Genomic DNA, 25178 nt, shown 5'->3' on the forward strand with positions numbered 1-25178 from the left:
CAAGAAAAAAGAGAAACTACCAGATTAGATCATTAAAAAATGACCAGAGGGGGTTAAGGGGAACTCCTTAAGGGGTGAAGAGGAAAACCTACCGAACGTACAGCACAAAGACTGAACCGTAATGTAAACAGGGACCTTAGTTAATAAGAGTATATTAATATCGGCTCGTCAACTGAAAGAAACGTACCATACTAATGTAAGACGTTCTTAACGGTGAAAACTATGGGGCAGGTAGATAAGAAAATTCTGCACTTTCAATTTTTCTGTAAACATAAAAGTGCTCCAAAAAGTCGATTAAAATAAATAAATAAATGTTTAAAATCTGACTTTACAATCTACAACCGCTAGCTTAGTGGAAGGCTTGTATTTGTGCCATTTTCCCATCTTTATGATTCCTATACAGTTAGAAATTCGCTGAACTGCCCTTCATTTTCTCATGCGTGATTTATCCCTCACATCTTTTCTACTTTGAGTTGTTATTTAAGACTTGCTTTTGTTTAATACTGATGTCAGTGGTATACATCACATAAAATATCTTACGTAAAATAAGTCATTTTATCCCATCAGTACCCCAGTACCCGGCTTCCTTTTGCCCTCTGATTATTCCACTGATGAAAGGAAGCCTTCCACACTTTGCTCCGTGACGCTGTGGCTGGAACCTGAAGCCACAGTTCTGCTTTGCCAGCTGGGTCTGCCAGCAAGAGCCGCTAGGGGCTGACCGCCAGGACAGAGGAAGAAGAGGCTTTGTCCTGTTGGCTCCCCGCTCCCGGGGGGGTAACACTCCAGCTACATTTCTTCACCAGGGCAGCGGCAGCCGTTTTTTTTTCCGTGGCACCAGCTGAATTCCTTTTGCAACAGCGCTGGCCGCACAGCCTCACTGCACACCCTCAGCGATACCAACACCAGCCATTTAGGTCCCTGACCTATGAGGCCCTTCCTCTGCGCTCAGGGACATAAGCCCTGGTTTAAACTTCAATTTACACAGACTCGTTGAAGCGTATGAATTTTAGTAATTCCCATCTCTTATCTGTTCCCCAACTTTAGGGGTTGTGTCTGTACCTTCCACTCTCTCTGACACTTGAGAGTTCTTTTATTTGTTTTCAGAAACCTAGTTAACAAGTTTGTAATTAACAAGTTCTTGATATTAAATTATCTCTAAAAAAAAAAAAAAAATTGTAAGTGACCAGAGGGCTTAAAAACAGCTCGCATTGTCGCTGAAATAAAGACAGAAAGCTTTCAAAGGAAGGAGCAATCAACAATGATGAACGCTGCAGAGAAATTTCAGAGTTCAATATGTGTCTACACTGTATATGATTGTGTTGAAAAAGTAAGTCTTCTGGGGCGCCTGGGTGGCTCAGTCGGTTAAGCAGCCGACTTCGGCTCAGGTCATGATCTCGCACTCTGTGAGTTCGAGCCCCGCGTCGGGCTCTGTGCTGACAGCTCAGAGGCTGGAGCCTGTTTCAGATTCTGTGTCTCCCTTTCTCTCTGACCCTCCCCCGTTCATGCTCTGTCTCTCCCTGTCTCAAAAATAAATAAACGTTAAAAAAAAAAAAAAAAAAAAAAAGTAAGTCTTCTACATCCAAATAGTAACCACCAAAAGAACTCCAATGAAGCAAAATAAAGTTCCTATTTACCAGAGTAAGGAAGGGTTTCCCTTAGGGGCAGGGAACCCTAACTCCAAAGACAATGGAGGTCCAAGAGCATGCTAAGGGGACTCCAAGGACACAAAGGCCCAAGATAAACCTGAATACAGTAATTTCACAAACATCTGTTGAAAATCTACGTGGCAGGTACAGTGCAAGGCATGGGAGACATAATGGGGGGCAAAAATAGACCCTACCCATGCTTTCAAGGAGCTCAGAGTCCAGTGGGGAGGCAGGATTCCCAGAGTGGATTCAAGGGAAGGATTCTCCCTTGAGCAGAGACCTGAAGAATGGATAAGTACAAATCCCCATCTCTCAACTACCCCTCTCAAACCGAGGAGCTTAATATTATTTTTAAAGTCACTGAAAAGGTTACTCAATGATGCTATAGGATCCTAAACACTACCTTGGTTTGCTATTTAGTGTTTTCCAACTAGATTATAATTTTTTTGTAAGGAAAGAGACCACATACGTTTCTTTGCATTCCCTATAATATACAGCGCACCATTACGCAGAGAGTCCAAAAAATACAAATTACTGTCAAATCCAAAATAGAAGGCTAAGGTCCATGAGGCCAAAATTATTATTTAGTATTCTGTGTTTTTAATTAAGGCTTAAAAACAAATCAAGCCAATGCAGGGCTAGGGAGACGGAACGGCGGATTTACTGGCTGACTTGTGCACTTTTAGCTGGCTGATGCTCTTTACACCCACGAGCACCTCACACCTTATCACACAGCATCACCTAATAATGTTCTGATGTTTAAAAAAAAAAAAATCTTAGGGGTGCCTGGGTGGCTCAGTCAGCTGAGCGTCTGACTTCAGCTCATGATCTCAGCTCATGATCAAGGCTCATGATCAGCTCATGATCAAGGTTTGTGGGTTTGAGCCCCGCGTTGGGCTCTGTGCTGGGAGGCTGGAACCTGCTTCAGATTCTGTGTCTCCCTCTCTCTCTGCCCCTCCCCCGCTCATGCTCTGTCTCTCAAAAATAAATGTTAAAAAAATTTTTTTAAATTAAAAAAATTTTTTTTAAATCCTAAAAAAGTAAAAAAAATAAAAATTACCTTCTTTTATGTCATACTTTCTTATATACTACTTTACACTTACAAAATACTTCAACTCCAGTTGAATCTGTGGAGGCAATTGTCCTAGAAAAGCCCTCTTTTAGCTCCAGTATTTAATAAATCAATAGTAACCCTTCAGACTTTCTAGTGAAGTCAATATGCAAGATAATGCAAAGTATATTTTTGGTCTTACATAGGAATATAAATAGCCAGAAATAGTGTTGTATCATTCACATAATAGGCTTTTTAACAAAAAAATAAAAAAAATTATATAGATAAAAATGTTCTGGAGTTCTGTTTTGTTTCAAGTTTTTATTTAAATTCAGTCAGTTAACATATAGAGTAATATTGGTTTCAGAAGTAAAATGTAATGATTCATCAATTATAGGTAACACACAGCGCCCAGCACAAGTGCCCTCCTGAACACCCACCACCCATTAGCCCAACCCCCACCTACCTCCCCTCCAGCAACCCTCTGTTTGTCCCCTATAATTAAGAGTCTCTTATGGTTGGTCTTCCAGAAAGGCTATACTTGAGGTTTTCTCCTCACATGACTCCTAATTGTGATTTGAGGAATTCCAAAAACAAGAAAAGAAACAAAGAAACCTTTCAATTCTAAACAAAAGAAATGGACAAGTAGAAAGTACATGGTTTGTTTCTTTAAAGGTGAAAAGATTAAGTGACTTTTTTAGATTGCTATACTATCAGCAAGTTAACATGTTATACCTTGATTAACACCCGCTCTCAACCTAAAGGTCTCTATTATTTTTGATTACTTTAAATCTAATTAGTAGTCATTAGTATGTCAAAATGGATATGCTGAACACAGAGTATTCTACACTGTATGTGTCCCTGTGCTTGTTGCTAACAGAAACAGTTAATAACACTGCTTACTGTCCTCCGAAATACTGCAGTAATTAGAACAGCCACATTTGGTTAACTTCGGTATTTGGGTTTATTTTCTGAGCAATTCTAACTATGTGTAGAAATTGCTGTTTCACGACTTTTATTCTGTTTTCCAGATCTTCCAGGGAACAAAAAAAATCTATTTTGTATGTAACAGAATGAAATTCAATTTATTCTTCAATCACTATACAGGTCTGTTGGATCCATTCATAAACCTAAGATGCGCTTACGGGATCTCAGTGCTTTTATGTTGCCCATAATTTGAACAATTACAGTATTTTATTATCCTAAATATTATTGCATCATTATACATTCATTATTCCCAACTATGCTTAAAAATAAATTAAAGACTAAAATATAAGAAAATCGGAGAGGGGCACCTGGGTGGCTCAGTCGGTTGAGCGTCCGACTTCAGCTTGGATCATGATCTCACAGTCTGTGAGTTCGAGCCCCGCGTCGGGCTCTGTGCTGACAGCTCAGAGCCTGGAGCCTGTTTCGGATTCTGTGTCTCCCTCTCTCTCTGACCCTCCCCCGCTGGAGCCTGTTTCAGATTCTGTGTCTCCCTCTCTCTCTGACCCTCCCCCGTTCATGCTCTGTCTCTCTCTGTCTCAAAAATAAATAAACGTTAAAAAAATTAAAAAAAAAAGAAAATCGGAGAATGATGCAATCACCTAGGAAGATGATATAATAATAACGAAATTATCCTTTCTACTGCATTGCCCCGAATATTGCATCCTTCTTCCAACTTTATATGTCATCCCTGCACAGGGGACAAGCTGATCTCTGTGTCGCTCCTATGTTAGTATGTGTGCTGCTGAGGCGAGCACTGCATCATTCGTAACGAAGGTAAAAAGGCTGGAAATACCGTCTCCGTAGTCTACCTTTAGGTTTCTGCGCAATAAAAAAAGCAACATCGTAGTCCTGAAACTGCTATTCTTAGGAAAGTCTGCGTCCACAGTCAGCCTTCGGCTGGCTTCCAGGAACTTTAGTGGTAAACAACTTCCTACACTGATACAAAACTCTCCCTAAATGACAGAGATGGCTCACTGCACCTAAACAATATATTCTGGAGTCTGGAATTTTGCTGCGTGGTAGGCAGAGGGTGTCTGATAAACCTCCAATAAAAGCCATGGGTGCTTGGGGTGCCTGGGTGGCTCAGTCCGGTAAGTGTCCAACTTCGGCTCAGGTCATGATCTCGTGGTTTGTGGGCTGGAGCCCCGCGTCTATGTGCTGACAGCTCAGAGCCTGGTGCCTGCTTCAGATTCTGTGTCTCCCTCTCTCTCTGACCCCCCCGTCCCCCCCACAGCTCATGCTCTGTTGTGTGCGCGCGCTCTCTCTCTCTCTCTCTCTCTCTCTCTCATAAACATTAAAAAAAATTTGAAAACCACAGGTGCTTAGTCTCTACAGGGATTCCTGGGCAGAAACGTCACACAAATGTTGCTACATTTTCACCACTGGGGAAAAAGTAGGCCGTGCGACCCCCCACTACTGTGGGGAGAGAACATACGGAAGCCTAACATGGATTCCTCCAGACGCGGCCTGATCCACTGTGTCTCTAAAAATAAATCCCAGCCGTGCGATAGACTACATGCTGGGTCCCTTGAGTCCTTCCGCTGAGTGAGTCTCCTGACACTGTGTGAACACTGCAAATTCAAAGAATTCAGAACTTTTTATTTTCCATCCATAATGGCAATTACCTGAGGAAGGTGTCTCGTAATTATTAGATGAATCAGAAGTTGAAAGCAGAGACAGACGGCATTCTATTAACAATGATGATAAAATTGGTCACATACGTGAAACCTCAAACTGTGAGTTTTCAGCTGACTGTATCATAAATGCATTTTCTCAAACTCAAGAGGCAATAAGTGAAAATATATTTCTAAGGACAAAGAAAGGAAATAGGGTATTCTCACCTATTTAGCTGTTCAACGTGAAAGCCTCCAACGATATTTTGCAACAAGAGCCTGCACCATTCCATTTTGCTAAAAGGATATGTGATGGTTTTCTTTCCTCTTTTACGACGTTGGTGCACCAAAATTCACTTACTACAAAAAGACTTACCATGAAAAAATTCTTACAGAATTTCAAATGGTTGTTTTTCACTATTGCTTTATTCATAAGTCTACCAATTATCCATAAAATGACCAAATATATATATTTTTGAAAATTGTCCACATGGCAAATTGTGATGACTGTTTTTCCTGACATACTGAAGGCTAAATAAGTATAAAAAGATTGAAATTTTACATGTTAATATAAGATTACTAATTTGTTAGGGCACCAGGTGGCTCAGGCAGTTAAGTGTGCCCCTCTTGATTTCCACTCAGGTCATGATCCCACAGTTCGTGAGACTGAGTCCCGCATCGAGCTCCATGCGGAGAATGGAGCCTGCTTGGGATTCTCTCTCTCTCTCTCTCTCTCTCTCTCTAAGAATAAATAAACGTTAAAGAAAAAAAAAAAAAAAAGCATGAGATCTCCCATAATGAATAAATAAATGGACTTTCTGGTAGTAAAAGAGCATTGTTTGTTTTGGTGTTGGGGGGAGTTCTCATATAAGTACATTTGCTAACCTGAGAGGGCGGCCCCTCCAGGTTTCTGAGCCTGCAAATTAGGACCCCACAGAGAATGGGCTAATTACACAGCATTACAAAGAATGGGTCACATTCATTTTTCTGGATAAGACCTTTTCTTGCTGATTTCTGCCTGCATTTACCACAAGATATTTTATAATTGTTTTGTTTTGTTTTTTTTTTCCCCTATTCTGAGTACCTAGAATTTGTTCTGTCAAGCATCAGGCTTTTAACAGTCCTTAACCTCTTACAAATAGCACAGACCAAGTGAGGGAGAGGGGAAACATTTCATTTAGGAGTTACGGACTTCCATGAAGGTTAGCATAATCCACTGCTAAACAGCCTTAAAAAAAAAAAAAAAAAAAAAAAAAAAAAACTCCCTTTAGATGATTCAGTGCATTAATTTCTTTGCAAATGTCAAGGAGGGAAGCTTTTAAATGTTACTCGACGTTAAAAGCGAAAGGGCACTCACCAGCTCACCCCATCCGCTTCTACCCAGGCAAAGCGGTACTCATTGACCCGAAGCATCAGCTGCAGACACCCGGCGACACACTGCACGTACTGAGAACTCTACACAAGCAGAAGGACAAGGTTTCAGGTTGACAAGCACTTAAAGGCGTGGATCGTGCATACACGGAAAGTCTGGATTTTTTTTTTTAGCTAGAGGTTCTTATCATCAGAACATCCAAATGTCCCTAACATATCTTCAAAAACCAACCTTCGTTTTTGCTTTTCTCTCTACCTCCTAGAGATGAGGCTGTTTTTCTCTGCCAGGTTAAACCTACATAGCTCAAGATTACTCAGCACACAGGGAAATCAAGGAAAGAAGTAACCCTTTCCTTGTTATGGTTTGGTAAGTGTTATCTCGCGATGTCTCACTCAGCCCTGAAAGGGGCACCGTAGAGACGATACTGCTCTTCATAACCGTAGAAATGTCGAATAAGGTTAAAAAGATAAAATTCTATGCTTGGAGATGGGCCTGTACTTAAACGGACGTAAGTCACTGAACCTTCCCAATACTCGATACCTTTGTCCTTAATGAGGATGACACCCCACACATCCCGAAGGAGTGTTGTTAGGACTAAGTTAAGTAATGCCTTTAGCATAGAGCCAGGCATTGCACAGAAATGCAATAAATGGGGACTTCAAAAAAACAACCACCATACAGCACATAAGAAGTCGAAAAGTTTGAAAAAGGTGCTCTATCATTTCTAACAGCTATCAGTTCCACAGCACTGTTCTAGAAAAACTGAGGTTAAATCTGGAACTTGAAATAGACAGGAATAATACCCCCAGGAACAATGCAGGCACCTCCATTTTAGTAAAGCTAATAGCAACACCCGGCCTGGGTTCTTGTCCAAATTTTTACCATGAACCTCCCGCCCCCCATCTAGAAGAACAGAGAGAGCAGAGGAAACTGCAGACTCTAGCCTTAAAGAACATGCTAATAAAAGAAAAGAAAATGGAGAGAATCACGGATGTTATAGAAATTCACAAAACCTAATATACACGCTGCTACTAGGCTCCGTGTTTTCAAACAAAGTCCATTAAAACCTAACACTTCAAAGAAATTCCAGGCATTCGATCACAAAAACACAACGATATAAGTACATTTGGCGGAAGTATCAAAGGATATCAAGAAAACGTTATCTTAGATTTTAAAAGTAGTGAACAGTTTCCCAAAAGCACGATATATCCATTAATACAATTTGCCTGAAAACTCAAAACATTAACAGAAATGACCAAAAAAAAAAAAAAAAAAAAAGCGAATTTTCAGTTCTAAAATAATCTTCCATAATGGGAAAAAAATGTTATTTTTCCAATTTAGTCAGCAGGTAGTAATCCTTTTTGAAAGATGAATTCCATTTTTCTTGTTTAGAGTGATAGCCTAAGCAAGGTTTCCGCATATAGTGAATAAAAACGCAACCTAGGGCACTCTCTCCTCTTCCATTTATCATCAACTTCCTCTCAACACAAAATTTTTTTTTTAATGTTTTTTTTGGTTTTTGGCTTTTGTTTTTTTTTGAGAGAGAGAGAGACAGAGACAGAGACAGAGCATGAGTAGGGGAGGGTCAGAGAGAGGGAGACACAGAATCTGAAGCAGGCTCCGGGCTCTGAGCTGTCAGCACAGAGCCCGATGCGGGGCTCGAACTCACGGACCATGACATCATGACCTGAGCCGAAGCGGGACGCTTAATCAGCTGAGTCACCCAGGCGCCCCTCAACACAAAAATTTCTTGGTTCACTGTAAGCCTATTTTCCTGTCCATTTACTATGCTACATTGAAATACATGATACATTTCAAATATGGATTCTTCATTGTCATACAGCTTCCGGATTCACATTATAAATGTGCATATTAAAGATCCTGGCTCTAAAACTGTACTCACACCTATTATACATAATGAGGGAGTCCAAATGCCAGTCCTGAAATCACTTTCAAAGTATACAGTCAAGGCAACATTGGCAGATGATTGAATTACTGCCTTCAATTAAACAAAGTAAATTATATCACTTCCTTATCTGTCACTTACACTGTCCTATTACTCTCATGTATAAAAATTACTCAACCATTTTTTTTTCTAAATAAGGCTTCGATCAAGCCAACAAATCACCGTCTCTAGTCCCAGACAAAGGTAATTCAATACTGCTAAAGAAAATCATACAATCCTGCAAAGCCGTCGTGCAATTCTAGACTGTTCTCTCTGCCACTCACACACTCACCGCTATCCTGTCCCACTCTCTTCCCTCACTCTCAGCATTATGAGAAAATATATGGACCATTACTTAGAGATTCACCAGCTGCCAACATCTCACCCCAAAAACTGAACTATACTTACAGCCATTCTTGCCCCTCTCTCGCCTAGGAGACGGGAAAACTTCCTGTCCATGACCCTCAGCCCCAGCCAACATGTACATCCCATTCCTCCCACGTGATGTGTCGTCCATCAGACCCCTCTCCTACACCTTCGGTCTCTCGGATTGGTTTCCTCTCCTCAGCCTCTAAATATACTCAATCCTTTCCCACCTTAAAGTCTCTAAACTTTGTACCAACCTCTGCATCTATCTCCCAATACAGAAACGTTTCTTAAAAGAATCGTCACCAAATTTTTACTTTTGTATCTTATCACCCACTAATAATGACAATAATAATGCTTGGATCACCAGTGACCTTAAGAGTTTCTACAGTTACTTTCACCTGAGAACCAGACCTCTACCTCTGACTACTGACTGCACAGCTCTCTCCCCATTCTCTTCTCCGTCTGCATTGGCTCACCTGCTGCCAAGTCTCAGACCAACTGTTAACTCCTCCGCCATGAACGGAAGGCGGTAACACACAGCGTGAGCGTTAGGAACAAAGGCTCTCGCGCCAGCCCATCACACTCAGCCACTTACAAGCCACGTGACCTTGAATGAGCTTCCTACCTATAAAATGGTGGTAATAGGACAAATCCCATGGAATGTGGGTATAATTTCATTAGTTCATGTACGAAAGAGTTTTCGGTGGTATCTGTCATTCAATATTCAATACGTGTCTGCTTCTGCATCTACTACTGTATTCTCATTTCTCCAGATGGAATTAATTGCTTCCTTGTGCCACACATAAAACTCTATTCTTGCCCTTTGTGTGAGTATGGGGGGGGGGGGGGCACACATGCACACCATTTGGCTTTAAGAGGAAAAAAGCAGAACGTGAAGTTTAAAAAAATTTTTTTTCTTCAATGTTTATTTTTGAGAGACAGAGAGACAGAACGCAAGCTGGGGAGGGGCCGAGAGAGGGAGACACAGCATCCGAAGCAGGCTCCAGGCTCTGAGCTGTCAGCACAGAGCCTGACGCGGGGTCGAACCCATGAACTATGAGATCATGACCTGAGCCGAAGTCGGACGCTTAACCGACCGAGCCACCCAGGCACCCAAGAACCTGAAGTTTTAACATATATTTTGTCCAAGTGAAGTGATTTTTAGTTTTCTGCCTACCAAGATACTGTTTCTTTAAAAAAGGACAAAATATAGAAGCCCCCAAATTCCATACTGTCATTTCCCTTAAGCTGATTTCTGTGATAATTATAGAAATGTACTACTGTCCTCCATACGGTTCAATGTGAACACAATCTTGACCTTCCTGCTGTATATATTTTTCTTTCTGCTGGCATTTCCTATTCTATCAGGACTTTAAAAAGTATTCTCAGGGCACCTGAGCGGCTCAGTAATTAAACATCTGACTCCTGATTCCAGCTCAGATCACGATCGATCTCATGGTTCGTGGGATCAAGTCCCACATCAGGCTCCATGCTAACAGCGCAGAGCCTGCTTGGGATTCATTCTCTCCTTCCCCTCCCCTCTCTCTGCTCCTCCCTGCCTCTCAAAATAAATAAGTAAACTTAAAAATAAATAAATAAAAAGTATTCTTGAAAAAGCTGCAGTTGCTAATTAGAAAACCCTGAAATGTCAAAAGATTTCAAACAAAGACAAACTGAACAAGAAGCGAAAGGCAGAGAAACAGTCTATCTCGCAGAACGATATCACAAACCACCATCACAGACACTGATGAAGCAGTGTTTGAGGTAATCAAAGATTGCTCCATCCACACAGAAATGCCACAAGAGAGAATCAAACGAGGAAGAGATCTCCGTGCCGTCCCTTGGAGCAGTACCAGAGCCTCGCTTTTCCAGCTGACCTTCCCTGATCCCATGCTTGGAACATCCAAGGGTAACAGGCACCATCACTATGTGAGCTGCTTCCGGGTACTAGGTACAGCTATAAACTAGACAAATAGTACAGAATCTCATTAATATTTGTGTATTAATATGACTTGTATCGACCTGAATTTTACATGAAATTCTTTGTACATATTTATGATTAAAAATTCAATACAGAATAAGCATGAAATAAAACATCCCTCTTCTCACCCCTCAGTACCATTCCTACGATGTAATCAGTTAGTAGATATTCTGTGTAATACTGTAGAAAGTTTCTATGCATTATACGTTCTTTTTTGAAAAAAAAAAATAAGATTATACTATAACTTTCACTTGTAATTTTCTTCTTCCATTTAATCTTATACATAGAGATCTACTGCATTTTTAACCATTTACATAAAGATTTTAACCCCCCTGTGCTCTCTCAACTTTGAAGAAGTATTCCCTAATTCAACAGCGTCTATTTGGTTGCTTATATTATCTGATAAGCAGAAGGGATTCCACTTTATTTTCACATGTATTTGTCCTTAGAATCCAACCAAAGACGAAGAAGCCCATTTGCCCTTGCAGCTGTAGAAAAACTGCTTGACAGCTACAACCTCAGATTGCCTGCACGGTCAGAAACCAGTAAGGGACATAAGGCCTCCATCTTTCTAAGTTCTCAACTATTCCCCAGAAAGACTCTACAGGTCTATACTCAATATTCATTCAACAGATATTTACTGAGTGCCTTCTATGTGCAAGACACTGTTCTTGCACTGGACACACGACCATGAACAAACAGACCGCAATCCCTTCCATCAGGGAGTTTATAGTCCAATGCAGAAAGAGGAAAAGTGTACACACACACACACACACACACACACACACACACACACAGTAAATTACAGAGCGCACTGGAATCTGACAAATCCAATGCAACAAAAATACTGTTAAGAAAAGGAAACAGGAAATGCAGAGAGGGAGACGTGGAAATTCTCATACTTTGTTGATGGATCTGTACATTGACTTAACACTGACTGGTGACACCTACTAAATTTACATACACCTTACAACCCAGCAATTCCATTCTGTTACACAGGATCTCTGGAGGCACCCAATGCTGAGGAGACAAGTGACAGAAGCCCAGGAAAGTAAACAAGCAAGGCACGCAGCCATCGAGGGAGCAGTGCTGACGCTCTGGTAAGCACTGCTTACCAGGTCTGGTGCCACGCTGGCCTCCTTCCCATAGCTGCTCTGTGCCATGTGACTCCCCCTCTTAAAATGCTTCCATGGCTTCTTTCCCCTGTCAAGGAGAAGCTCTAAAGCCCTCTGTGATCCCTAAGGCCCTGAATGTCCTGGACCTGCCTTATCTCCCCGCCTGCTCTCCCTCCCCTGCGATGTTCTCCACACGCTTCCCTCCGCTGGAGGCGCAGGCCTATCTCCTGCTTCCTCAGGAAGCCTGAGCAAACTGGCCCCAGATGAGACCACCACCCACCCCCCCGCCCCACCGCACCCTCGTGGACCCGTGCTCGTTTCCTACAAGCCTTGCCACAAGGGTACTAAAATAATCAAAGAGCCTAATTAACTTGTCTAATGCTGTCCTCCCTGAGTAAAATGAAGGCCTGTGAAGCCAGGAGTCCTGCCCATCCTGTTCAGTGCTACTCTTTCAGAACCATGCACTGTATGTGTTGGCACTCAATACATGGTTCTTTGTTTTAAGTTTATTTATTTTGAGAGAGAGAGAGAGAGAGAGAGCAAGCAAGCAGAAGAGAGAGGGAGAGAGAGAATCCCAAGCAGGCTCCACACTGTCAGCACAAAGCCTAACACGGGGCTCGAGCTCACAAACCATGAGATCATGACCTGAGCCGAAATCAAGAGTCAGATGCTTAACCGACTGAGCCACCCAGGTACCTCAATACCTATTTCTGGATTGAACGAACAAACGGGAAATACAAACAAACGTCCTATCTTGCACAAATTCCAAATGAATGGGTCTCTAACAGAGATGGTTCAGTAACTGAAAGTTTGGCCAAAATCTTACGCTGATAACAATCAATACTGCAGAAATACATACAACATAGCACTATTATTCTATTTCCTTTTGGAGCCAAAACTGAATCTGTTTGGTAGTATGGATCTTATGAAATTGTCTAGTATTTTATCTCAATTTAAGAACTAATATGAATTGCTAGTCAATTCTGGCTGCACCTTATATCATCCTATTTTACTAGAAAATATTTATGATAAAAGCACTCACTTAAGCAGATAATAGTTGCCATTTAAATTGCTAAGGTAGGGGCGCCTGGGTGGCTTAGTCAGTTAAGCCAGGTAATTTTGGCTCAGGTCATGGTGTCACAGTTCATGGGATCGAGCCCCATGTCGGGTTTTGCTAGCCCTCCCCTGTACTGTCTCTCTTTCTTTCTCAAAATAAATAAGTAAACTTAAAAAAAAAAAAAACTGTCAAAAAAGAAATTAAGAATTTTTAATAAAAACAATTTATTAACCCATGTATTTTTCAAAGCCCTTTCAAACAAAAATTAAAATTAAAAATAAAAGGGAAATACTATGATACCAATTTTTCAAGATGAGGCTTAAAAAGGTGATATAATTTGTTGAAATTAAAATAGTGAGTTAATCTTGGATTGGCACTAGGAGTCCACTCTCTTATGCTTAAGCTAGAGTTCTCTGTGCTACACCAGACATCCCGGGCTGAGAATTGGCCACAACAAGCCCTCTCACTGCAGCAAACCTCACTGGTATAGAGAAATAGGTTTACTTCTCAACACATTTAAGAGAATATCACTTGGGTAAATTTTCCCATGTCGCTGAAATGCAAACTCTCCTACATCGTGGTGGAATAATCACAGCAAAGGGAAAACAGCAACTGATAAAATTCACCTTCCTGGCAAATATGGTCTCAGGGATCCATACTCTGCAGATTTACAAGCTAATTTGAAAACTGAGGAATTACAAAGTAAATTGGCAACAAAAGATAAACATAAAAACTACGGTGAGATTGTACCAAGTAAAACTAATGTTATAAAATGTTTATAGATACATTTTCAATATTCATCTTCATAATGCTGGGATTTAATTTTTATTTTTTTTTACGTTTATTTATTTTTGAGAGACAGAGAGAGACAGAGCACAAGTGGGGGAGGGGCAGAGAGAGAAAGAGACACAGAATCCGAAGCAGGCTCCAGGATCTGAGCTGTCAGTACAGAGCCTGACGCGGGGCTCAAACCTACAAACCGCGATATCATGACCTGAGCCAAAGTCGGACACTCAACCAACTGAGCCACCCAGGTGCCCCCCTATAATGCTGGGATTTAAGTACAGACTAAATGAGAAAGAGCAAAGATAATATTCACTTAAATCCTGGAATCATGGGCACTTGAAATAACACGTCTGTATTGCAGTAAAAGGCATCTGTCCCACAGACAGTGAAACGTACACCAGAGCAGACCTGGTGAAGCACTAAGTTGAACTTTTCAAACACAAAATTGACTGAAATAAATTCCAGAAGCCAGTTTTACATGAAATGGAGGACTGCCCATTTCAACAGTCCGAAAAGTATTTAATGCTTCATAACAATTACATGAATCCTTCCTCATAGAACTAAAAACGAGTACGTGCACCTATGTGTGTGATTTTTAACTCTATCACAGACGTTCGCTTTAAGAAATAACACAACACAATGTCAAATGTCAGTAAGGAAATGGAACAACTGGAATTCTCATTCTCTGTTGACAGATACGTAAATTGATTTAGAACACGGATTGGCAGTATCTTTTTTTTTTTTTAATTTTTTTTTTAATGTTTTTATTTATTTTTGAGACAGAGAGAGACAGAGCATGAACGGGGGAGGGGCAGAGAGAGAGGGAGACACAGAATCGGAAGCAGGCTCCAGGCTCTGAGCCATCAGCCCAGAGCCCGACGCAGGGCTCGAACTCACAGACTGTGAGATCGTGACCTGAGCCGAAGTCGGACGCTTAACCGACTGAGCCACCCAGGCGCCCCAACGGATTGGCAGTATCTACTAAATTTATATATACTTTACAACATGTACAAGAATGTTCACAGCAAGATTACTCACAACAGCCCAAAACTAGAAATAACTCAAATATCCATTAACAAGAGAATAGAAAATATTCATTTAATACATTCCTACACAGCAATAAAAAGAGTGAATCACTGCTAGGGGCACCTAGGTGCTCAGTCTGTTAAGCATCCAACTCTTGATTTCAGCTCAGGTAACGATCTCAGGGTCGTGGGATCGAGCCCTATATCAGGCTCAGTATGGAGCACAGAGCTTGCTTGGGATTCTCTCTCTCTCCCACTTTCTCTGCCCCTCCTCTGCTCATTCTCTCTCTTCCTTTCTCCCTCTCCCTCTCAAAATAAATAAACTTAAAAAAAAAAAAAAGAATGAATCACTGCTAAATGCAATATGAATGAATTTCATTGGCACAATATTGGCAAGAGAATTCAGATACGTAAGAGTTCATACTGAATACAATTCCATTACAACAGAGTTCAAGATTAGGCAAAATTAATCTATGGTACTAGTTTCCATGATAACCACAACCTTGGTAAGAGTTGAGCCAAAGGGAAGTGCTGAGTACGAGGACATGTGACATTTCAATTCTTTTAGCTGAACATTTAAAATCTGTGTATTTCAGGGGCGCCTGGGTGGCTCAGTCAGTTAAGCGGCCGACTGCGGCTCAGGTCATGATCTCGCGGTCTGTGGGTTCGAGCCCCGCGTCAGGCTCTGTGCTGACATCTCAGAGCCTGGAGCCTGCTTCAGATTATGTGTCTCCCTCTCTCTGACCCTCCCCCGTTCATGCTCTGTCTCTCTCTCAAAAATAAATAAACGTTAAAAAAAAAAAAATTTTTAAATCTGTGTATTTCACTTTGTGTAAGTTAAGACACAATTTAAACAAAAAAAAGAAAGAAAAAAAAGAAAAAAGACAAAGGAAGGAAAGGAAAAGGGGAGAGGCTTTGCCTATCAAGAATTTTGCCAAATTATCTTTGGCAAATCACTTAAACTCTTCAAAACTGATTTATCATCAGTAAAGGGAAATATCAGCCCTAACAAATTAAAAGGAAAACATCTGCTACTCAAATCTGAACTCACATCAGTTCTGCAAGGCACAAAACAATGGTAAGGTATATTTTTATTACCCTCATATGCAGGAACTAGAATACAGAAGGGCAAAAATTCTCTTGAAGTTGGCTTATGCAAAAAGATCTTCTAGTCAATACTCATAAAATACCTAGATTAAATTAATGCCCAAATTGAGATAATTTAGTCTTAGACTTAAGTTTTACCAAAAAAACACAATTCACTATTAATTTACAAGTTTCTCAACGTCCTTCAAGCATTGCTTTCAACCTAATTTGCTTAGGCATCCAATGAGATTCCTTACTATGCAGAAAAATCATTATGAACTTGAGAAAATATTACTTTATAAATTATTGCTTTGTATACAACTTCCAAGAACACATCTAACGTACAAGTTTAGATTACTTGTTGTTATAATCATTGCTATGCTTTGACAACGATTTGTACAAGGAAGTCTTGTACTGAAATACCTTACCACTCAATTTTCTTCTGTACTGCCAGAATATACCTCTGGATAATCCTTCCAAAAATATGATCAGAGAAACAAAACGCACAGATTCTTATCTTCCCTCCTTAACGTTCATTCTGTGCATACAGTTTAACGGCCCCCAGTGTGTAATGAGATGTATTAATTTGGTGGCAGGAAGATAAAAGGCAACTGAACAATGAAAATCCTCCAAGATCCGCTTCAGGTCAAACTTACACAGACATCCTTTGCGAATTACTTTGGGTCCTCACAGACCTCACGACTCACCAGCTAGAGCAGACCGCAGTTAAATAAGAGGCCCAAACTGTACGAACTCGTGACACGGGAATTCCTGACTCATTCCAGCTACTCGGGGATACTCTTGATGTGCTCAACAACGAAGCGGTGAAGAACTAAACCGAGTACTCTACCTCTTGCGGAAGACTGAAAAGTGTCACATGGGCACAGCATTAAATTACAAGAGTAAAACGAATTTCATATTAATGAGGATATTAGAACCGCCACCGAAGACAATTTAAGAAATCTTGCCAAAAGCCGGAAAAAAAACCCCTAAATTTCGTCTCTCTCATTCTCAAATATTATAAATATGTGTTAAAACATGCATGAATCTTGAAAACATTACACTAAGTGAAAGAAACAGTCACAGACAACCGCGGGCTGTACGCTCTAATTTTATGAAACGGCCAGAAGAGGAAGAGAGCCAGAAAGTAGACTGGTGTTTGCTAGAGGGTAGGAGCAAGGAACAGGAATGAAGAATGACTGTTAACGTGTACAGGGTTTCTTTCTGAGGGGTTGAAATGTTATAAAATTAGATTGTGGTAACGGCTGCACAACTCTGTAAATATACTAAAACCTCCTGAACTGCGCAGATGGGTGGATTTTATGGTATGTGATGTATACTTCGATAAAAAAGTTAACAAACTAAATGAAATTGCAAATTTACTTTCTTACTCGCGCTTGCCGCATTTCCGAGCGCTCGAGAGCCACACGGTGGCTCCCACGATGGCCAGTTCCATCATCATGGAGAGTTCGGGTGGACAGAATGGATCCAGAACATTAAAAGGCAAGATGAAATAAGGAATAAGGAGAACACATCAACTTCCTGCAGTTACTTACTCCTATCAGTGAAACAATGTTCATCTAGCAATAACTAATGCTAAACTGGATCTACAACAAAACAGCCAGAGATGAGAACCAAATGAGAAGTCACCCTGCTCCCTCACACACGGGTGCAAGTGAAGGCAGACAGAGGCAAAAGAAAACGAGCAAACAAACACGAAATTCCCAGATTCCTTCTAAGTCTTGCCGTTCGTGACAGATCACAGTATGTGCCTTTTTATCAGGACATCGGCACCAACCAACTTCCATGGCTTGTGTGGCTCCCTCAGAAGGACAGAAGACTGAGTACTCACTTTCAAGAGCCAGTAAAGAACCGAACAGTTTAAGGTGAGTGTGTAAGATCGGATGTTGGTTAACATTTTCATATTTGGGCAAAAACAACATAATGCATTCTAAGGCAAGCCCACTTATGTGATGTCATTTAAACAAAAATGTTTGTAATAATCCACTTATAACTCAAGATGAGGCTTCCGTGGCCATTTTAAGAGAGAAGACTATTAGATCATTCGGAGTTCACATTTTGCAGTGTAAAACTTGTGTTTTATACTGACATCAAGTGGCAATATCATGTAATGCAATTTCCCAAACCTTTTCTATGCTCAAAACCTAAAGGGATTTTAAGATACACTACCCATATTTTTACAAGTCTGAGCAGGCTCTGCAACGTGGAGAATGCCCCCAGACCCAATTCCCCTTCCACTGCCTCAAAAGGAATTCCCTTGGCAAGCAATTCCTTTCTTCCTAACTTTGTCACTCATTAGCTGAATGACTTTGGGCAAGACGGTGCTGCCATTCCGTGCGGCCTCACTGTTCACATCTATACAGTGTGGCTTACGGTAAGACCTACATCCGAGAGGGAGCGTGAATATCAAAGAGATGTAAATGCCCAATGAGCAAAACAGTACTGAACACATAGTAAGAGCTCAATAAACATTAGTTACCAACCCAGATTCCCCTATTAAAATGCAAGTAGCAGACGAAAGGTCAACACCTTATGCTCAACTTAGTAAAGTCTGCCTTCCAAGCGGATAGCCATCTGAAAAAGTAGGAACTTTCAGGAAGAGACAGCAAGTGTGCTCAAGTCTGAAGGGTATGAAAGGGAAAAAGGTCAAAATCAAAGGCCTTCTTCTCCTCACTCACAATTACCCGATGCTAATTCTGTTAGGGAGGGATGGAGAGGAGTCTACCAGGTAAACCACTTTGACTAATATGCTGCCAACTGAATTAATTAGTTCTTTTCCAATACACTGGACAGAGAAGAACAAAATGAGAATGCCATGTCACCGGAGCTTGCAACTCATTGTGTAAGCTTTAATAAGTTACAAACACATTAACAAGCAAGTAAATTTGTAAGATACGTGATTCTGAAAACACCTTTAAAAAAACTTACCAGTAAGTCTAACACATGAATTAAATAACTTTTCAAAAGTTCAAACTGGTAGAAATTCAAGTCATAAAGACTCTCAATTTAAACATGCGCTTATGGCAGAATATCTGGACTTCTAACCTAGCACCTGCTTACCCCACTCTGACCACAAGATTGCTCACCTTGTTCTGATTCCATTTCAGAAGGCTAACAGCTATTTTCTGGCCTAACATGCTACTTGTCAAATCCTTCAACCCATGCCCCAAGAGAAGCCCTGCTCTTGGCTTTGAAGATGGGTTCCGCTACCATCTACAGTCTCAGGGCACACAAACACATCCCATGCAGATTATGGGCGTATTGGTAATCAGTAGGAACATTAGATGGCTTCCACAGAGCTTCATTTAGGTACTATAGGCAGGTTGTAGACACTGTCCTCTAAAGATTTTTCCCAATTCCCCAGATATATTTCCAACAGATGAAGACAGACGCACCTCACCTACATTTCTAAGTTTCTTTGTCCCTTTGTCTCAACCGGCTCTACTCAGGCCGGCCCTTACTTGTCCAAACTCATTGCCTGTTCTCGAGCTATTCTGAGTACAACAAAGATAAGCTGTTCCCAAGTGGGGAAGATAATTCTAATCAAGAAGGAAACTTGGGGAGACGGGATTCATTTTAACCTCTAACCTTTTGGCTCTACAAAAATGTGGGGAGAGTTTGGCCAAAAAAAACAAGGGGGCGGGTGGGGGTTCTGGCCACCACGTAGCCCTACATAAAGCCTTGAGAAACACAGTGTAAGTAACGAGTTTCAAAGCCATCACTGAACTGTTTTCCACTGCTTGACATGCTGTTCACGTATCCGTTAGACAGATATTGGAGAGGTTATCAGACAACTGAAGCTCGACGTCAGCAACTTTACAATTATTCACTCCAGTTGTGGATCTGAATTCAGACTCTTGCTTTCATTCTCAGGTCTGAGATGAAGCGACCCGAAAAGAAGAGCAACAAGGAAGAACAAGTCTCCAGTCTCCCAAGAGACCATAAATATTTATAAATGGTGTGCGTGTGCCTATGTACACACACACATATGATTTTTACAATGCTACGACCCTAACCGGAGGCTATATCAAATCCACAGATGTACATTTGCGGAGCTAGAAAACATCGTTAAAATTTTAAATGACTCAAAATAACTTATGTTCATGGTGTTAGGAGGCCAGTGAATTAAGAAGGAATATACTTACATCACTTGAAGAGACTGTTCCTGTTTCAACAGCGACACCGCTACCACGCAGTTTCTATTATGAAATAAATAACTTATTACTTAGTTTTGTTTTTAATTTTTATCTGAATTTATCAGCTTATAAAAGGGAGCTAAGCAAATTTCATAATTCTTTTTCTTAACCCTACTTAATGGAATATCATCAGCTAATAAAAAGCATGGGGGCGACACGAAATACTCTAAATATTACACTCTCCCAGATAACTTAATAATTAAAAAAGGAACAATAATAAACTGAATACTAAGCTCCAGCTAAATTTCATTAAGTGAAGCTGGTGCAAATTTCCAAGTCTCAGGATTTACTTATTGAACTGATTTTCAGGTAAGATGATTGTCTTAAGCTGAACTACCTACACTCTTTTCTGTGGCAATGCTTTCAAAACAGGTGCCTAATTAATGGGAAGATACTACACAGAACTTAAAATTAGATTATCCACAGCAATGCTATTAAGTTTATAATGACAATCAGAAATTCACACGTTACATAATGTCTAAATGACTTACAGAAATGACTAAAGGAAAGGTAGAAAGTCAAAGGCTAAATGTGCAAGAGAAAAGTGGTAATGAATTTCTGAAAGGATATTTTTATTCAGTTTTATTCAAACTAATTTTATTTATTATGTACTAAATGCCAGGCATGAAGCCCTCCAATCTACATACGTTGCTTAAACTACCAAAAAAGAAAAAAGTTCCTAAATGTCACTATGAAGTCAACCAAAAACCCAAACTTGCAACTATTTTGGACTTTTGAAAATGTATTTCTATTAAAATTATGGAACTGTGGTCCTTTTTATGAGAGAGAAAACACTGACGATGGTAGAAAAGAAGAGACCTTCCAGATACAGTGCCATCACATGACATTTAAGCAAAGCAGCAAATAGAATCCCAAATAATCCTGTTTCATTCTTTAAACAAGAAGTCGGTAATTGGACCCTGATAGAAGGCTGTGGAAGAAGTGTCTGCCCGTGGCAAGAAAGACAATGCAGTTCAGATCCTAGCAGAAGGAGTGACCAGACTCTGAGAAGCAAAGCCAGACGGGGCCTGGCACTCTGAAGAGTCACCTCGTAGCAGGACGTGCAAAGCAGAAACGCGATACCATAACCAAAGAAAGCCAAAGACTAGGTGATAAAGAAGAATGAACCAGAAAGATAAAGAAAAGCATTCATCTAATACCAAGAAGCTTAGTTCTAATGAAAACTGTTCTAGACACTGAAATATTTTGCTTCCACTAGCGATGATAAGGATATTTCCTGGACGCAGTTATAACCGTAATCATTCCAGAAGCGACAAATCATCTGCGAGGCACGGTATAAATGTTATTCCTGCGAGGAAAAATCTAGCATGAAGCAACCCAAAATGTTAGTGGCAAACTGCAGTATACATTCTTCCTACCAATTTTCATTTTATGAATCCAGTTACAATAGAGCCTCACTATCATCACCATAAAGCTAACGCTAAAACAAATAAAGTTTGTTCAAAGGAAGGACTAATTTCAAAAAAGAAAAAAAAAAAAGGGAGGGGAGAGGGGAAGCTTAAGCGTTCGGATCCCAAATGCCATACGCTTAGAAATTTAAAATCTCATCCTTGCACACCTATTTTTCGTGTTCTAAGTGTGTTTTTTAAATACCTCACAAATTCAGTAAAATCTGCCAATCTGTGGCTCTTAGAAAAAATACTTTTAAAAATTAAGCCAAAGAGACTTAAAATTTATGCTACTGATATAAAAAGTACTTAATCGTGTTCAAGATACTCCAAAATATCCCTGTCCAAATATAAAAGGCAATTAATTAGACTTCCCCAAAAAGGCAAACAACGATAAGACAAAAAATAAACCCAAGGAAAATGTCATCGTGTCTCTCTCTTATGCCTCAAATTAGAATCTATTAAAATGTCACCTGAAATCTGAATTACAACTTTCCAAAACTTTATTTCAAATAGACCTTTATTTCTAACACAGACAATACACTGCCAGTATTGCTTTCCTGGTCCCATTCTTCACGGGAGCCACCCCCACGCCAAAATCTCGTTCTCTTCTACCCTTTCTTCCCCACAGTACTCCTCCCCCACCCACCTTCGCTTCACCCCTCTTCTGCGAACCATTCCCAGTCTCCCTCTTATCACTGCTATCAGTCACTGAAGCCTAAAGGAAAGAACCACTGAGCCACCATAAGTGTCCTATCTTTTGCCTGTTCTAGGGAACCATGACGACAAAAACAGAAAACCTTTCATTTTTCCCGTCATTCAACCAGCAAGCTGTTTTCCTCCGTGGGGAAGTAGAGCTAGAAAGGTCTGAAAGCAACCAAGATGGCCACAAGCAGGCTTCACGTCTAACCTCAGGCCCAAATGTTCAATCCCACGATGATACGGTGCATCTGGGAAGGTGCCACAGTAACGGTTACCTCGCAGCTAGACCCGGCAGCTCCAGGCTTACCCGGGGGGGCGCCTGGCAGCCTTGTATGGACTCTTGGGCAAGACTAGAATAACTGGATTGACCCCTGGTCTGCAACGGGTTGTCTGCAGTTTAAAAGTCCCTGGCGGCACCCGGCGCCATCCTGTTTATTGGTGTCACTGGTCGACAGCTTGCCCTGACCCTGTGACCAGAAGGACATAAACGATCCCAGCTACAAACTAATGAAGGGCTCTCCCCAAATCCAAGATTTCCCGCACAAATCTCGGAGGTTTGGGGTCCCACGGCAGACGTGGGAGCTGCACCTGAAGTGTCTTAGCCTCGGGGCCTGCACCCCGTCTCCTGCTACACTGTTTCCTTCCACTTGCTGCAAGCCTTACATGAGTCCCCCCTCTGGAGCCGCGCAAGTCCTTTCCGGTCCCCCGCCTGTGTGATGCTGGTTAGCCCCCAGGAAGGAAGATCCTCCTCATCCACTGAAAAGCATGAATGGAAAACCCCAAGTTGCAGAAAAGACAGAAAAGTTTGAGCTGAAGGTGGTCAAAGAAAGAAAAAGTGAAGCATACTACCATACCTAAGAGTAGTTCAAAATGGCATTATTTTAATATAATGTTTTTTTTATTTACCATTTATATAATTACCATAAGAATCTGTATATGGGCGTCACATTCCTTTCAAAGATACTAGAAAAAGTATCTTTTACCTGTGAACTCAGCTGAGTTTTTATCCAATTGAAATAGTAATTTAAGTCACTGCCTTCCATCAGTTCTTTCCCCCAAGCTGCTAACTTTGCGATAATTCTTGCTGCCTGAAAAATAAGAAATGTACTTGAATGCCATGTTGATTCTAAAAATCACATCATATACCTTAAAAAGTAGGACTCTTATAACCATTCTGCTGCAAGATTTTTTTTTTAATACCCAACTCCTCCAAAATAAGTTTGTATTTCACTTGTGAAAATATATTTTGGGGGGGCACCTCAGTGACTCAGTCAGTTGAGGGTCCAGCTCTTGATTTCAGATCAGGTCACGATCCCAGGGTCGTGGGATCAAGCCCCTCGTCACGCTCCGTGCTGAGCGTGGAGCCTGCTTAAGATATTAAAAAATAATAATAAAAAAAAAAATAAAGATATTCTCTCTCTCTCTCTCTCAAAAATAAACATTAAAAAAAACAACTAAACAAAATTTAATTTCTGTAGTAAAACGTGGTTAATCCTGTCACAATCAAAAGCTCTTTGCTCATGCAATTACCAAAGGCTTTCATGCTCATGAGCTCGACAAATACTCTACGAAACTTTAACTCTCTCAGAGCAACCCCATCTCCTCTGTCTTCCTGATACCCCCAGATTACTAAACATCAATGGAAACACTGCTTTGAAAAATTAACATCACAGCCGTTACTCCTCGGGGGAACTGGGAGGTTACTAAGTCATAAATAGCCCAAGAGTGTTTCTTCCCCAGATCAGAAATTTAATCAATTCAAAATTTACCATATGAACAGTAAAGAGATCCTGGCGGTTCAGCATGGGCAGAAAGTAGGACCAGGCGGTGTTCTTGCTGCGCTTAGCATAGTCAAAGAAAATGCTGACCCGCTGGTGATTTTCCTGAAACAAGAAAAGAAATGGTATCACTCATCAGAATGCATCTCTCTATTGTGCACTGTTTCTCAACTTTTCGTTCTGGGTCCCAACAGTGTGTCTTCTTCTGCCAGTTGCTATTACGGGTCGGAGGTGGTGACAGGGCAGGCATAGATACTTCAAAATACCTTTAATTATCATGATTAGCTTTAAGTCAAGTGAGCCAAGCTAGCAGACCGCACCCATGTGGGGAAAAGCAATTTAAGTTACACTTCTGAGCCTGAACCTCTGACCTGCGCTTCCCAATGTTGTCTCCACACCAATAAAATCGGGTTACTCCTGACAATCACGACAGAAAAGCAGGGCGGATAAAGACAGCAAAACACAGCATGGAACACTAGGCAGATAGACAGGATCTGAGGAACAATTAATTCTTAGTTCAAATCATGCAAACGCTACCTCTCACCTAAGTTTTCTGTACGTTTCACTGGCTGAAATATACTCTCTGATTCACTAAATGAATATGGTTGCCAAGTAGCAATATTTGATAAAATCACAAAAAAACAAACAATTTTCAGATCATTTAGTTCTTTTTAAACACATTGGTTTAAATTTTGGTCTGTGCTTACAGTTACCTACCTATTTGGGGAGCAGACTAATATCTCCTTAAGTAATGAGTCATCAGAGTTTGGAATAACAATTGCAAGGTATGATAATGATTTTATCAAGGGATTCAAAATTTGCAGAAGTCATCATTTACTCCATTAGTGGATTATTTCTCAAGTTAAAGCAGTAATTATCATTGGCACACAAATAAACCAAGGACCCTACATACAGAAAGAAGAGACACTATTTTTTACATTTTAAGTAAGTTTAAAACCCATCTCCCTTGACTAGTCCTTTGTGGTTTCAATTCCTGCTTAAAAATGCATCTTCCATTCATCACTGTTCCAGGTACTCA

At 40.7% G+C, this 25178-nt stretch overlaps 1 protein-coding gene and 1 non-coding gene across 4 annotated transcripts in view; both read right to left on the reverse strand.

Annotated features, from left to right (window-relative positions):
• Positions 1-25178, reverse strand: part of ATP6V1H (ATPase H+ transporting V1 subunit H) — a 111919-nt gene that overhangs the window by 68414 nt on the left and 18327 nt on the right. For 2 of the 3 annotated variants that reach the window (XM_078441508.2, XM_078441506.2), the window contains exons 5-8: positions 24131-24244; positions 23345-23449; positions 20200-20253; positions 6655-6752 (exon numbers count right to left, since the gene is read on the reverse strand). In XM_078441508.2, the coding sequence (XP_078297634.1) occupies positions 6655-6752; positions 20200-20253; positions 23345-23449; positions 24131-24244 (371 nt within the window). The remainder of the gene's footprint in view (positions 1-6654; positions 6753-20199; positions 20254-23344; positions 23450-24130; positions 24245-25178) is intronic. The other variant, XM_078441507.2, reaches the window with a different exon arrangement.
• On the reverse strand, positions 4336-4439 carry LOC132664933 (U6 spliceosomal RNA). The gene has a single exon (XR_009603922.1). It is a non-coding gene; the product is annotated as a U6 spliceosomal RNA (small nuclear RNA).

The sequence above is a fragment of the Panthera onca genome, chromosome F2, assembly GCF_046562875.1.
Source record: "Panthera onca isolate mPanOnc1 chromosome F2, mPanOnc1 haplotype 2, whole genome shotgun sequence".
NCBI lineage: Eukaryota > Metazoa > Chordata > Mammalia > Carnivora > Felidae > Panthera > Panthera onca.